This window comes from Callionymus lyra, chromosome 10 (genome assembly GCF_982586985.1).
Source record: "Callionymus lyra chromosome 10, fCalLyr1.hap1.1, whole genome shotgun sequence".
Lineage (NCBI taxonomy): Eukaryota > Metazoa > Chordata > Actinopteri > Syngnathiformes > Callionymidae > Callionymus > Callionymus lyra.
Window position 1 is genome coordinate 14834442 of NC_141827.1, and position 15720 is coordinate 14850161.

The 15720-nt window shown below is 37.7% G+C and overlaps 1 protein-coding gene and 1 long non-coding RNA gene across 2 annotated transcripts; both read left to right on the plus strand.

Annotated features, from left to right (window-relative positions):
- Window positions 1-37: 37 nt before the first annotated feature.
- LOC148070491 (uncharacterized) lies at window positions 38-1939 on the plus strand. The gene is made up of 3 exons (XR_015712923.1): window positions 38-112; window positions 1451-1521; window positions 1595-1939. It is a non-coding gene; the product is annotated as an uncharacterized LOC148070491 (long non-coding RNA).
- Window positions 1940-3550: 1611 nt separating this feature from the next.
- On the plus strand, window positions 3551-13763 carry wnt7aa (wingless-type MMTV integration site family, member 7Aa). The gene is made up of 4 exons (XM_087801165.1): window positions 3551-3752; window positions 3879-4105; window positions 7027-7298; window positions 12173-13763. Exons 1-4 carry the CDS (start codon window positions 3682-3684, stop codon window positions 12650-12652), a joined length of 1050 nt encoding a protein of 349 aa, XP_087657291.1. The 5' UTR covers window positions 3551-3681; the 3' UTR covers window positions 12653-13763.
- Window positions 13764-15720: the final 1957 nt, after the last annotated feature.

The following is a 15720-nucleotide window of genomic DNA, read 5'->3' on the forward strand; positions in this document are numbered from 1 at the left end:
TGTAGTACAGTCTTCAACCGTCGGGTGGCAGTGAGTAGTCGCAGACTCCTCACGTCGCACGTAATCGACGAAGAAGAAGAAGCAGCAGCAGTACGAAGACCTTCTTGACACAGTAGGTTTGCAGCTTTTACATTATTTTAAAACACTTTGCTCGCTATCGCTCGAAATACTCGAACCGGTTTGTTAAAACTCGTCGCGGGGACTCGATATATATATATTTTTTAAAGTCCAGTGTCCGTTGCTGTTTCTCTAACCGACATTTGTCAGGACAACCATGCTGGCTCATGCCGTTAGCTCCCTGGCTAACAGGCACTCAGGCGCTAAACTGGAGGCGGACTGTCTTTGCCAATAACTAATAAATGAATTTACATTTATAGATTATTTCTGAGCTATAATAGTTTATTGAAGTGATCCGACATAATAGTATTTCAGAGTAAAAGATGAATGCAGCGCTTACCGAATGTACCGTTCACCCATATGGTTGTTAACGTGTGTGTGTGTGTATATATATTTAAAGAAGCAATAGTTTTATAATCCAGGAAGATAATAACTTCTATAAATCGAGCTCCGTGCTCTTCATATCAGCCTCGGATTTAAGTCTATAAGATTATATATTCTTATTCTTCAGTATTCTTAAATGCATTATTCAGTACTTAACAGTTGGTTCTAAATACAAATTAGATTTTCATTAAACCAGTAGGTCACAGGTTTAGAATTTAGGATGCATATAATTTAAATAAGTGGAATTTTAGTTAAAAGGAAATGTATGATTTTTAAATCCATTGTGAGAAATTAGGATTCAGGTCTACTGATAAAAAATGGTTAATGGCAGACATTTATAAAGTGTATTCATATTTGGATGGATTCAATGAAAATGTGCTTTTCTACATATCTATAATCATCATTACACTGGCAATTTAATTAAATAATGCCAATAAGACTCTTTTAAGATAATCATGTGATCCTTCATTTAAAAAGCAATAAACTAGTACATCGATTTCACTTCACCTTTGATTTGTTTTTCATGGAATATACTATTTATTAGCAATACCACAATAAAGCAAAAGGGAACAGACAAAATAAACTGCATGTTGCACCAAATAATCCTTTGCAAATTATATGAGTCTTTGTTCCTTTAATACTTTACCATGTAATAAAGGTTTATATGCGTATTCGAGTGGTCTTTATTTCAGGTTAGTGGGATTTTGGGGGAAATTACATGAGACAGTAGTTCAAAGTAAACTTGAAACTTGGAGCCTTATTGCACCATCAGTTAACCTGCCTGCTCATGTCAGTAAGTGATCATTTGATCAAGACTACGCAATAACTGGGAGAACATTGACTAATGGAGTGAAGCTAAGGTAGTCCTAGGCAGGATCTTGTCACGTTTATTGAAATATTGCTGAATGTTTTTCAACAAAATGATTATTGTCCTCTTCTCCTGTTACAGCTCAGTGAAGTTCTGGCCCAGTCCAGCACGCCGCCCCTGGCAATGGATCCGTTTTGGCACTGTGGGATGAGGTAGTAGGTTGTATAGTTTTAGGGTCACACCCACACTGGGAGATAACTATTCAACTTACTGTCTTTCTCAAAGTGACGGTCACACAGACGGTTGCCAGTTCTCCTCAGGTCTGCGAGCTCCTGGTCCACTGCCCTCCAGCAGAGTGAGGTAGTAGATTGTATAGTTGGTGGGTAGAGATGTTGCCCTGTCTGGAGATGACTATACAATGTACTGCCTTCCCTGAAGAGTGGCCTCTCGACAAGAATTTCATCAGAATGTATCACCTTTTTTTTGTGCCTGTGTGTGTAATAGTCTTACATTTTATTTAAACGTGTAATTGTATGTAATGATCATGTCGTGCTTGTCACAGCCTTGTTTGAAAATTGTGAAATGATCAGTGACTCACTTGTATTGAAATAAAGATACTGTGGTCATTAATATGATGTTTCTTGTCATTAATATTTTAAAGTATAAATTAATTCATGTCTCTGGTCACAACAGTTTTTCCCCAGGTACCTATTTCTGGCCTATTTCAGCCTTATATGTATAATCAGTTGAACCACAATTCAACCATCCATTTAGTAAATAAAAAATCTAATTTAATTAGACTTTTTTACTTTTCTGTCCTTGTCCTCAACGGACTGGTGTAAGTTGGTCCCTATCATGTATGACCGGACATCAGCAACATGTTATGGCGCAGCTGTCATGGAGAAACGAGCATCTTCTGAATTGTAAAAACATCAACCTTGCATACATTTTCTTCTAGATTGCAAAACATGACATGACTTCTATATACGTTGGATTTCTTTTACCACCAATAAATGTCATGCTGGGTGCGACTCAACACAAATACCCTTCACGTACTACCTAGTATCAGCACATTGATATTGATATATTGATATTGATCAGAAAGGCTGGCTGAGGTTGGCATGAAGCTGGACTCACTGGTGACAGTTGCTGAGAGGAGATCACTGGACAAACTACTGTCCATCATGGATGATGACAGTCATCCTCTTAACACTGTCATCAGTGAGCAGAGAAGCAGATGGAGCACGAATGCTCCTCCCATGATGCAACACTAATAGACTCAAGGACTCATTAATTCCTTTCTATTTGTTCAGGCTTTTCCTTGATTTTCTGGAACTCCTGTTGTGTTATCAGTTTTATCTTGATCTTTAAAATATATACTTTATTGAATATTGTTTTGATTGTTTAAGCGCTTTGTGACCCTGGTCTGGAAAAGCGCTATATAAATAAAAATTACTTAATTGTACAATTCTGAGTTCGGGGGCAGGAGTGGAGTAAACGTATCTGGAAGTTCTGTTCTATGTTAGTCTTTGTAGCCTTTGTCTTTTTTATTTTCCTTTGATCTATGTTCTTTATCTTTAGACTTTGATTGTATCATCTTGTTCTTTCTCTTTATTTCTCTTTGTTCTTGTTCTTATTTTATTTTGATTTCTTTGTTATGAAAAATTGCTGTATTTGCTGTGGCTATTGGAAAAAAAACAATTTCAATATATCAATAAAGTTCTACCTTACCTTACCTTACCTTCACATGTCGAGCCTCATGAATGAAATCCGCTTTTAAAAAAAAAAAAAAGTACTTTGTAAAGACGCGTGTGCACAAAGTCGCCACTAGATGGCGTGCTCACCCCTCACCCACCTATAGAGGCACCTTTTTTTGTACCTGTTTCTCTCCCTGACCTGAAGTGAATCATTTCTAGTCATTTTTAATTCAACATCTGTAGTCACACATATCGCTTTGAAGAACGGTTTCTTCTATGTCGTCTGATGCATTTCTCTTGTAATCCTTTTTGAATTGGATCAGAACTGTGAGATGTTCTGTGTCTGGAACTGATGGAGGCGCTGAGAGGGGATGGGCTCAGATGGAAACCAAAAAAAAAAAAGATGGATTCAGGGGAGCGCGCTGAGCAGATCCTGGGTCAGGTGAGCCATACCTGCAGAGGCAGAACCTTTTCTCGGAACACGCCCTCGTTGGCCACAAGTGCGCATGATTTCTCTCCGTGCTTTTCAGTCGGGACATGCACGCCCGGAACCCGCCGTCCTGATGTCTGAGCTCAGAACCCAGGCTTGCGACCCTATGACAGGACTGCCCAGAACTTTGGTCCACTGGTCCACCTGGAGGTCCCGCGGGACGGTCTAGACCCGTCTTCAGCACCATGAGCAGGAAGACCCGCCGCTGGATCTTCCACCTTTTCCTCTGCCTTGGATTATTCTACTTGAAAATCGGGTGAGTGTTTAAACTAACAAGAAGTTATCATAACTAACTTTAACTTTTGATGCGCGTGTTCTGGAGTGACGCGCGCGCGTCTCTCTCTTCTGGCGCATCTAACGTGGCTTCTTTGTGCGCGTCAAGGGGTCTGTCGTCGGTGGTCGCCCTGGGGGCCGGGATCATCTGCAACAAGATCCCGGGCTTGGCACCTCGTCAGAGGACTATCTGTCAGAGCCGGCCCGACGCCATCATCGTGATCGGGGAGGGGGTCCAGATGGCGATCAACGAGTGCCAGTTCCAGTTCCGACACAGCCGCTGGAACTGCTCGGCTCTGGGGGAGAGGACCGTGTTCGGGAGAGAACTCCGAGTCGGTGAGTGAGACCCTTGTCTTCATGGACACTCTTGACACCTTGAGACCTTCTCAAAAAACCCTTAGGATGATGTGATGACGATGTTATTACATGTAATACTAGATTATAGTTAAGGAATCAAACACGCCCCTCAAATGGAGCAGGACAACCAGGAACTGCTTATCTCTGCATTGGCAAATAAACTATCAAATGAACATTTAAACTGATATTATACTTTTATTCAGAGTTGGGTTTGAATCTCATCCAGGTCACTGGAGGCTGACCTTCCATGGTGACCTCCCTGGTTCTGTCTTCTTACAGGGATGGAGATGATGATACATTTAATATAAGAAGTAGAAGTCAGTGTTTTTTCAAATGTTTATTTCCTGGTATTGTTATAATACTTGAGTAGATTAGATTAGATTAGATTAGATTAGTGAGACTCTTGTCTTCATGGACACTCTTGACACCTTGAGACTTTCTCAAAAAAAACCTCTCGGATGATGTTATTACATGTAATACTAGATTATAGTTAAGGAATCAAACACGCCCCTCAAATGGAGAAAAACAACCAGGAACTGCTTATCTTTGCATTGGTAAATAAACTATCAAATGAACATTTAAACTGATATTATACTTTTATTTAGAGTTGTGTTTGAATCTCATCCAGGCCACTGGAGGCACTGACCTTCCATGGTGACCTCCCTGGTTCTGTCTTCTATCAAGGGATGGATATGATGATACATTTAATATAAGAAGTAGAAGTCAGTGTGTTTTTTTAATGTTTATTTTCAGGTATTCTTTTAATACTTGAGTAAAACGTGCCATTTTACAGCAGTTGCTTATGCACATAGACATGACTACCAGGAACTGCTTATTTTTGCATTGGCAAATAAACTATCAAATGAACATTTCAACTGATATTATACTTTTTATTCAGAGTTTTGACCAAAATGTAAAACAGGTCGTGTTTTAATCACATCCAGGCCACTGGAGGCACTGACCTTACATGGTGACCTTCCATGGTTCTGTCTTCCATCAGGGACGGAGATGATGATACATTTAATATAAGAAGTAGAAGTCAGTGTTTTTTTTTAATGTTTATTTCCAGGAATTGTTATAATACTTGAGTAGATTAGATTAGATTAGATTAGATTAGATTGTATCATCTTGTTCTTTCTCTTTATGTTCTTATTTTATTTTTATTTATTTTTTATGAAAAATTGCTGTATTTTCTGTGGCTATTTGGAAAAAAATAAAGTAAGGTATCAATAAAGTTCTACCTTACCTTACCTTACCTTAAAACGTGCCATTTTACAGAAGTTGCTTATGCACATACACATGGAACAGTCCAAATAAATAATCTTTTCTGAAACAATTCCCATATTCTTATTCAGTTATAGGTTATATCGATTAGGATTTCAAGAAAATAATACACTGAAAGGATAAACTTATATAAATAATTATAATAAACTTTATCACACAAATATCATATATATTGAAATATGTTAAATAATGAATGGCCCAGCAATTCAGTAACTTCATTAAATTCAATTTTATTTTGATTTATTTTTTATGAAAAATTGCTGTATTTGCTGTGGCTAATTGGAAAAAAAAACAATTTCATCAAATCAATAAAATAAAGTTTTACCTAACTTATACTGTATATTAGCAACACATTAAATATTCTTAAAACACATTAAGATATAAAGTTTAAACATAAACTTTTAATCAAGAATGCTGATCACAAGCCTGGTTCATGTACCCATGGGGTTGACAAAAGTTGTCCTGTTTCTAATTTATCCTGTTGATTTGTGCGAGTATATGCCTTCAGGATGTGCGACCGCTGCCAAACAGAAAAGCCGTCTGCACTCACTGTCTCTTTCTAAATTCCAACATCTCATTGTTACCTGATCCCAAGCTGGACCCACATGTGTCTCAGAATGTGCCAGGAGCCACCGGGTCGAGTCGTCCGGCCGCCCTGCTCACAGTCCATTGTTTTGTTCCAGCAGACTGGAACTCTGATAACTGACAGAATCCTTCAAAGTGAGATTGTTGTTGGCAGCGCGGGGCAGCGATCGTGACTGCACTGCCTTAAGGATGGAGGATCCTCCCTGTCGCCATGGCGATTCATAGTTGGATAAATATAGATCGATGACCACTTAATAATAGGTACCAATGTGGCTCATATATGGTTTTTAATTTAATCATTTTTAGATCTTTAGTTTTACATTTTAATGGATGCATCGTGTGACCATGAATTTAGAGAGTGGAAAGTAAGTAAGTAAGTAATTTTTATTTGTATAGCGCTTTTCCAGACCGGGGTCACAAAGCGCTTAAACAATCAAAACAATATTCAATAAAGTATATACTTTAAAGATCAAGATAAAACTGACAACACAACAGGAGTTCCAGAAAATCAAGGAAAAGCCTGAACAAATAAAAATGTCTTAAGATGTTTCTTGAAGGTGTCAGTAGATCCATCAAGGGTAAAGAGAGACGATGATCGTTCCAATGCCTAGCATCCATTCTGGGATGCATGTTCGCCACGATCACCTCCACAGTGTGCATCAGTGTGTACACAGCTGGGAAAGAAGCCAAATCCACATCTAAATATACAAAGTTTTTTTTTTCTCCCACTGCAACTCTCAAAATATCTGCCGCATCCATGTAGCAGATTGATGATGTGATTTCACGTCGGTGCGTTTTTGTTTTGGAATTAAAATAGTCACGGAAAGTAGATTTTTCCATACACACAACCCAGAGTCCGCCACTGTCTCCTTTATTTCCGCCCTAAGCAAGGACATGATTAATGAACTTGGCTCGGCTTTTATGATTTGCCTGAGCGCAGCTATGCCCGGTATGTGAGGAGGCCTGACAGCTCCTTTAAAACTGTGAATGAATCCAATTGTTATATATTAAAGAAAGATTTCTGTTTGCAGGCAGTAAAGAGGCTGCGTTCACCTACGCCATCATCGCCGCAGGTGTCGCCCACGCCGTGACCGCCGCCTGCACCCAGGGGACCCTGAGCGGCTGCGGCTGCGACAAGGACAAGCAGGGTCTCTACAACCACGAGGAGGGCTGGAAGTGGGGAGGCTGCTCCGCCGACATCCTCTTCGGCCTGGACTTCTCCAAAGTGTTTGTAGACTCGCGGGAGATCAAGCAGAACGCCAGGACGCTCATGAACCTGCACAACAACGAGGTCGGCCGCAAGGTACGCGACGGATCCGTCACTAGAGATGATGTCATCGCTCAAAACATGGTTCATTGTCCACTAACAAACTAGTTTAAAATATATATTTATTGGCAGCTTTTTTATGTCTTAAAAAAAGGAGGAAACTCAAATTAGATTCACTGGGTTATTTTAAAAGCTTAAGCTGATCAGAAATGAAAGAGTAAGTAAGTAAGTAAGTCATTTTTATTTGTATAGCGCTTTTCCAGACCAGGGTCACAAAGCGCTTAAACAATCAGAACAATACTCAATAAAGTATATACTTTAAAGGTCAAGATAAAACTGATAACACAACAGGAGTTCCAGAAAATCAAGGAAAAGCCTGAGGGTAAAATGCTGATCGTGGGCTCGAAAAAAACATTTTTTAAAACCTACACAATAATGTTTTTACAAACTTTATGCATTATTTAACTACATCAGAAAAGCTGTTGTTTCCAGAATGCATGTATATATATATATAAAGAGAGAAAGAGGATGATGACAGTCATCCTCTAAACACTGTCATCAGTGAACAGAGAAGCACGAATGCTCCTCCCCAGATGCAACACTAATAGACTCAGGGACTCATTCATTCCTCGTGCTATTAGATTGTACAATTCTGAGTTTGTATCTTTGTAATCTTTGTATCCTTTGTCTTTAGTTAATTTACTTTGATCTATGTTCTTTATCTTTAGATTTAGATTGTGTCATCTTGCACTTTTATATAAACTGTAAAATGTCTTCAGATAACTTGCTAGAGAAAGAGATAATTCAGGTGTGAAACCCAATGGTTTACCACCAAAAATATTTAAAATAATACTTTTATTTAACTTTGTTTAAGTAGAAAACATTAATGATTCGTTTCTGCTAAAATGTGAGTTTCGATGTGTCCGTTATGATTGCACACTCAAGAAACAACTAAATCTTTTGGTCTGTATTGAAAGTAATTATAATCAGAGAAACCTGATTATTTGTTTAGAATATATCTTTTTTTTTTGCTTCATAAATATGACTTCAGTCAGTCTGGAAAGACTGAGAAACAGTCCAAACTCACATTGAAATCAAAAACAGTTTATATTGCAATTATTTTCGAATGAAGTCATCAGCATTTGTCATTAGTAGCCAAACTTGTTTTCCAAAGAGGGTCAGATAGAGTGAGGACGCCCTGTTCTAGAGAAGGAACATTTTAAATTACAAATATAAGACATCAGATTTACCTCAAACTGTTTTGGAAAAATATAATAATTGTCTGCTCTCGTTCTAAATCACTTTGTATGTATCAGCACCAGGCTTGGCTTATATGTATATATGTACAACAGACATATGTATATATATATAGTATAGAATAGTTAGCATTTAGCATTGTTGCTCCATATTACTTAATTGGACAGACACAAAAAGAAAGAGATTCAGTTCAAGTTATGGATTTGTAATGTGTAGTTCCCACTCTCTGGCTAGTAAGCGACAGATGATATATGACAGAAAGCTTCATGAGAATATTTGAAAGTGACTTAATGTCATGGTTGTGTTGCCACTTCCTGTGTATATCATTCCAAAGTATGTGCTTGACTCACTTTCATCTTTCTACATTCTAACAGCTTCATGTTTGAGACTCTTTTTCTGAGTGCAAATCTCTTAATATACATTTACCAACGTGACTTCTCTGTAATTATTGTTATAAAGCTTTTATGTTTAATTGGAGATGATGTTAGCCGAGCTTTAAGTCCTCCTCAGAAGATTCAACGAGAGTGAGAAGGTGCCTTGGGCGAGCTTATGGAGCTTTGTGTTAGACAAACAGTAGCAGTGATGTTGGCCTCTCACCTGACTGAGGGTAGTGTAGGAAGTGTTTGCGAGGTCTTAGGGGCAGGAGAACATCAAGTATCCCGGGCTTTAGACAATAACAGCAGCAGACTCCAGTGTGTCTGAGGCCGCAGCGGTGTGTTTAGAGAGTTATTAAAAAGATGGGTGAGGCAGGTCGAATACCAGCCAGAAACTATTCATCCTAAAAGTCACACTTTATTGAGCAAATCATACACACACATAAATCGGAATTTCACCTTAATTTTAGGTGTATAAATACTATAAAGATTTGGCCTCCTATCATCATTTAAGTGTGGAGTACTAGGAGTAGACAGAACGGATTGACTGCTTCATTGAATGTTGGATGGTAGGATCAATTTATAAAGTTCGTATCAGATTACGCAGTTTTAGATTACTTTGATAAAGTTGTTCTCACTTAACATACAAGATGCACGAGCTAGAAAACACCCATAATTCCTAATCATTCTATATCAGGTGATACAAAGAAGCCCTTCTCCTAGAAGACGACCCAAGATGTCACATAATGATGATCTAAACATACCTTATTTCCCAGATTATAGTCTGCTCTCTTACTGAATCACTTTGTATTTATCAGAAACAGTTTAGTACGTGCATCCCTCTAAAATCAGTAAGAAATTCACAAGAAACCCTCAATCAGACACAACAAAATTAAATGTTATAAAAAAAAAGCAGCAATTAAAGCACAAAGGTAACACTGGAGCTCTTCGGATATCAACGAAAACAGCACAGAAACACTAACCAGTAGAAATATATATGTAGTCCATAGAGCAGGGGTTGATAGTCTGATCATATTAATACACTTTAAGTTTAAAAGAACAGCAGTCAAACAATGAGCTGTACAAATACATCTTTTTATTTTTTTTAAACTGTCATTTTTGTATCGATGAAACCAAAAAGTTATCCCATAATGTGCCATCCAACTACACAACTAGAATATGTAATGTAGAATTAATCAGTTACTTCTTTTTAAGCAAGTTTTTTTTTCTATAAATGAAATAATAATTTTAATTTTGTGTAATGTTAAAGTACTCCTGACGATGTCTGGAAAGATTCTTCCGTAGGTGTTTGGACAAAAAAGCTGATCTCAATTGACCCTCAATCCTCTATCAAGCACAAAGAGTCGGCGGCTCCCGGAGCTTTGTAGACCTGCCCGGCGATCCATCTCCACAGTTCAAGTCTTGTTTGTCAAGAATTGTGAAGCTCATGAAGACGACTTGTAGAATTAGTAGCCAGGGGGTGACAAACTGTAGCAGCTCTGGAATGCTAAGAAAAGTTTGTCTCAACCTGTTGAACTATTTCAGCAATATGTTAGTCACAATGTGTTCCTGCCAGATTGTCTGCATCTGGGGAATAGAAAAACAGGAAAATACTATGAATAAAATAAATAACGACACTGTAATTGACTGTGGAAACAGATCCTGTACTCACTCGACATCACAGAAGTTCTACCACGTGTTATTAATGCAACATTAAAGATAGAAGATCATATCATGATGACAAAAAAACATCTAATGTTTCCTCTGGTGCCTTGGACTTTAAACAGCCATGAGTTTAGATTCCCCTGCACACTGGGACGCAGAAAACCATGTGACCCAACAAATGCATATCTCTTAAATCTCTTCAAATGCCTGTCTGTTGCCACGACTAGTTCCCTAAAGTTCCCCAATGAAGGTGCTTGGAAATAATGTATCATTAAATTTAAAAAAAGATGATATTACTTAATATATTGTGCATGAAGTTGATTGATTTTCCTTTATTTTCTTCCTCAATGTGGAAAATTTCATGGATTTAATGTCTATAATTGACAACCCTGCATGTTGTAAATCTTTATATTCTGTAAATACAAGAGTATTCTTGTCGGAGAAGTCAGACAAAGAGAGTTGAAAATGAAGAGAAGAGAAGGATGCCAAACATGGGAAATGGATGCTGTGAGGGAAGTTATATATTCCTGCACATTCATGTTTTGTTCACCGTTTAAAAAATAATTTATCATCTTCATTTATTTTATGAATTTCTCTCATTTGCAAAATAAACCAACATAAAAATAGTAACAGTGGCCATATCTCTCCTGTCATTAAGAGTTCTAACCAATTGTTTTGAGGTACAAAAGGATGGAAACACATGGAATAAACTTTTTTATTGTATTGGCAGGTGCTCAAATCAATGTTCTTGCTAGACAATATGGTGACATAAGTTGGTAAAACAAAACAGACACTGACAAAAACAACCATAAATGACTACATACAGGCCTACAACTTTGACAAAACACATCTGTCTAAAATCTTGAACAATGAGGAAATCCTGATTGTAGTTCCCCGGCAAGATTTTAAATGAAACTTAAGTAAAAAAGACCAGTTGGTATATACTATATACAAGGCAATGAAATCTAAGCAAAAACAGTTTTGTTATTTGAAAAATCTATATTTAGGTGTCTTTTTACTTGTTTCTTGGGTAAAAAAAGAAATTAAAATAAGTAAAATGTGGGGCTTTAGACCAGAGCTGGACCCAAGTGCAAATAAAAACAACCCAAAGAAGTATCCAAAAATGTTTAATTACAATAGTTCGATAAAAAAAGTCCATATCACTGTCCAAAGGAAGCTCAAAGCGCAACACAAGACAGGCGGAGAAAAAACAAGAGAGCGGGGATTAAAAAAACACACACAAAATTAACAAAAAATAGGGTGAGGAGACAAAAACAAAAACACAGAAAAACAGGAAAGAACTGTAATCCAAGAGGAGAGTGTCGGAAATGTACATACCAGGTAGCGACGATTATAATCTGGCGCCTGTTGCTGCAGCAGAGGTGGCTTTAGACTGCTGAAGAGGTGGTGATTGCATGAGAAGCTGCAGTTGCTCTGTGGAACTCAGAGAGGACGAACAAAACAAGATTCAAAATTAAATCAGACGTGACATGAAAAGTTCTTAAAGCTAATTCATTCATCAACTAGACTTAAAGCCAAGAACACATTTAAGATGTAGCAGAAAAAAAGACTTGTCATTTCCCCAAACCTGAAGTCCACATGCTTGTGTTGCAGGTTCTGAAGAAGGGCATGCACGTCGAGTGCAAGTGCCACGGCGTCTCAGGATCCTGCACCACCAAGACCTGCTGGACGACGCTACCAAAGTTCCGCCAGCTCGGATTCATCCTGAAGGACAAGTACAACCTGGCGATGCACGTGGAGCCTGTGCCGGCCAGCCGCAACAAGCGGCCCACGTTCCTGAAAATCAAGAAGCCCCACTCCTACCGCAAGCCCATGGACACGGAGATGGTCTTCACCGAGAGGTCGCCCAACTACTGCGAGGCCGACCCCCGGACCGGCAGCACCGGCACGCAGGGGCGCCTGTGCAACAAGACGGCTCAGCAGCCCAACAGCTGCGACCTGATGTGCTGCGGCCGCGGATACAACACGCACCAGTACTCGCGCGTCTGGCAGTGCAACTGCAAGTTCCTGTGGTGCTGCCACGTGAAATGCAACACGTGCAGCGAGAGGACAGAAGTGTACACCTGTAAATAAACCTATTTATTGTCGAGGACCCCGTGGCGGAGCAGAGACGACCTTCAAGCACAGACTGGATGTATTGCGGTATAATTTATTCAATGTTCAAACTACTGAAGACTTGTGTTCATTTCGGTCTCGGAATCTAATAGACGAGATGTTAAAAGTGTGTTCAGCTTCTACTAGAATGACCAACCTGACTGGATTGTCCCGTTGTTTTGTTGGTTTTTATATTTATGGCGCTCCTACATGAGACATGTGATGTCACCAACTTGGCAACTGAACATATCTATCTACTGCACTTAGAGAGAGTCAAAGTTGAGGGATTTTGGTTCAACACTGGAGCACTATCAATGTTCATGGCTTAAAGTGATAGTTCACCCAAAATTCAAACTTCACTCGTTTTCTACTCGCCCTCATGTCGACCAAGGGTTTGGATTATTTTCAGAGTAATCCGTTCCTTTTTAAAGTTAGAGGGAAAAATGTTTGTTCAATTTAATGTAGCGACTGAAGCTCAGGTTCATCTTCGTCCAAAATGACCAACTTCAAATACCTAAATACTGCTAGTCTGTAACGCCATTTTGTATTGAAGCCTCGCAATTTTTTTTTTCAAATCTATAAGTTAAATCTTGTCATTTGCAATGTGTTTCAATGAGGATGGACGTCATGCAGGAACTGAAAGACTGTTAACTACAGCTACAAACAAACTTAAAATATAGACTTATTTAACTATCTTTTCAGAACAGTTTCTCATGTTGGCTCTTCAATACAAGTTAGACATTACAGACAAGCACCTTGGAGGTATTTGTATGTTTTTAAGTGAGTCATTTTTGACGAAGATAATGAGACGACAACTGAGCTGAGTCGCTACATTAAAATGAACAGACATTTTTGCCTATAATTCTAGAAGGGAAACTTCCATATTTGCCCCTTTCTATGTATAAATGTTTTTTTTTTGTATATTTTTAAGAGATTATTTTTTTATGAATGTCTTTTATTTATTAGCTCTATTTTTCTAATATTTACTACTGTAGCATGTTAGTTTGATAATAGCGAAAAGGTCATGAACCACTGGATACTGTTTAGAAGAATTAGGAAGATGTGTTGCTGTACAGCTCGGCCAAGCCAATAAAACTTTGCATTGAATCAGAAATATCTTGAAGTCATATTTCATAACAAAGATGTTTTTACAGATGAGGCAAAAATAAATGTTGGATTAAATTGGTCAAATAAAGGATGAAACATTGATGTTTGGTTAGCATCTTTTACTACATTTGATTAAAACTGTACATATGGTTGTAAGGCTCCTGGTCATGTTACAAATGTTGAATTATTTCTCTCCAAGATGCAGAAAGTCCCTTATAATGATGATGTTTTAAAGTTATTACTTTATAAAGTTCTCACCCGTCAGAAATCTTGACAAATGAGAGGTTACGAGAGCGGAGTCCATTATGACGTTATAATTGGCTTCACTTCTTCATCCATTTTCTAATGTAAATATGTCAATGAAAAGAGAGTTTTGTACAAACAGACTCATACTGATGATTACAATAGAGTCCAAGATCTATTTAAGACTCACTGAAATCAACACATTAGTTGACATTTAACAAGGGAACTTATTGCACCGTAATGTAGGCAACATTACTTACAAGTTTAGAAGTTTACCAGTTGCCTCAGGTTTTGTTTTATAGCTTGACATTATATATTCAATGCGTTTGTTAGCAGCATCAGTAGTCTGGCAGTTTTTAATTGGACAATCTGGCAATATTAATGATCTATTAATGAAGGCCTCAGTATCAATAAACTTGGGGCAACATGTACTACTCTGGAAATGAATGAAAACTTTTCACGAAACAATGAATTCCATAGAATCCCTCTTCATTTACAAATACATCTACAGAAACCTTCAGGCAGGGGTGGCAGTCCAGTCACATACATGGCCACGAATTAAGGAGCGATGGTTGTTTTGTCTGAGGGAAAACTTTATACGAAAAAGGAAATAGTTTGAATGTGTTCACATTTTAATGAATTTTGTTCGTAACAACTCTTAATGCAAATTACATTTTACATTTTTTTTATTCACGGATGAACAGAAGAAACTGGAACATGTTTTTTAACTGTCAAGATTGTGAGAAATAATTATGTTTCAAACACATAATGCCACTTATATATGTCTTTTTACTCACCTGTGTGAAATAACAGGTATAGTAATGGCAGTTTCAGTCGGTTAGAATAGAGAAACTTTGACTCATCGTTTTGGTTCATTAGAAAGTACATTAAAAGAGATCATGAGGTAAACAATAAAAGTGTGGAAGTAGTGGCGAATAATTTTACTAACCTCGTTGGGATCGACGAGGTGCTGAAATTTGATTTTGATTATGTTCAGCCACAATTATGAAAACAAGATTATCGGTATGCCTTGTGTCTTTCTCGTGTGTTGCTATCAAAGGAAGAATATAAATAATAATTAGATATTGACTTTAAACAATCTAACGCAGAGCAGACTTACTGTTCTTGGAAGTTTCGCAACAACTGGAAACACCACCGGGGATTTTTTTTCCGGGTAAATATAAAAATGTTTATTTCTTTTTATTTATGAAATTTATTTGGTATCATTGTTCATTACATTTGGGCGTTTTTTGTCAACTTTTTAAAAGATTATGATTTTTGCCGTAATTGCACATCCTGTTTAATAAAAATTCCAGAAGACATTTTACATGAAATTCCAGTAGGAAAGCTGTGTTGGTTACAGGAAGTTATTAATTTCAATTATTGTTTTCAAAAGATTTGCCGCAAAATATAAAATGAAACGAGCAAATTATCTTATCCACACAATTTGGATTTTGTTTAATAGTCTTTAGTTTAACTTCACATCTCTGATTTGTTTGTGTTTATTGTATCGTTTATTTTTGTGACGAAATAGCAGCAGTTTTTGATCATGAATGTAGGACAAATGTGTTTATCAAACTCTCTTGTTGGTCATATTTACAGCTGTGTGTCTTCATTTGTCTCTGAATATATAGGAAAGACACACACATCCAACATAAGTACATGGAAAACATACAGATTTTTCACAGAATAGACCC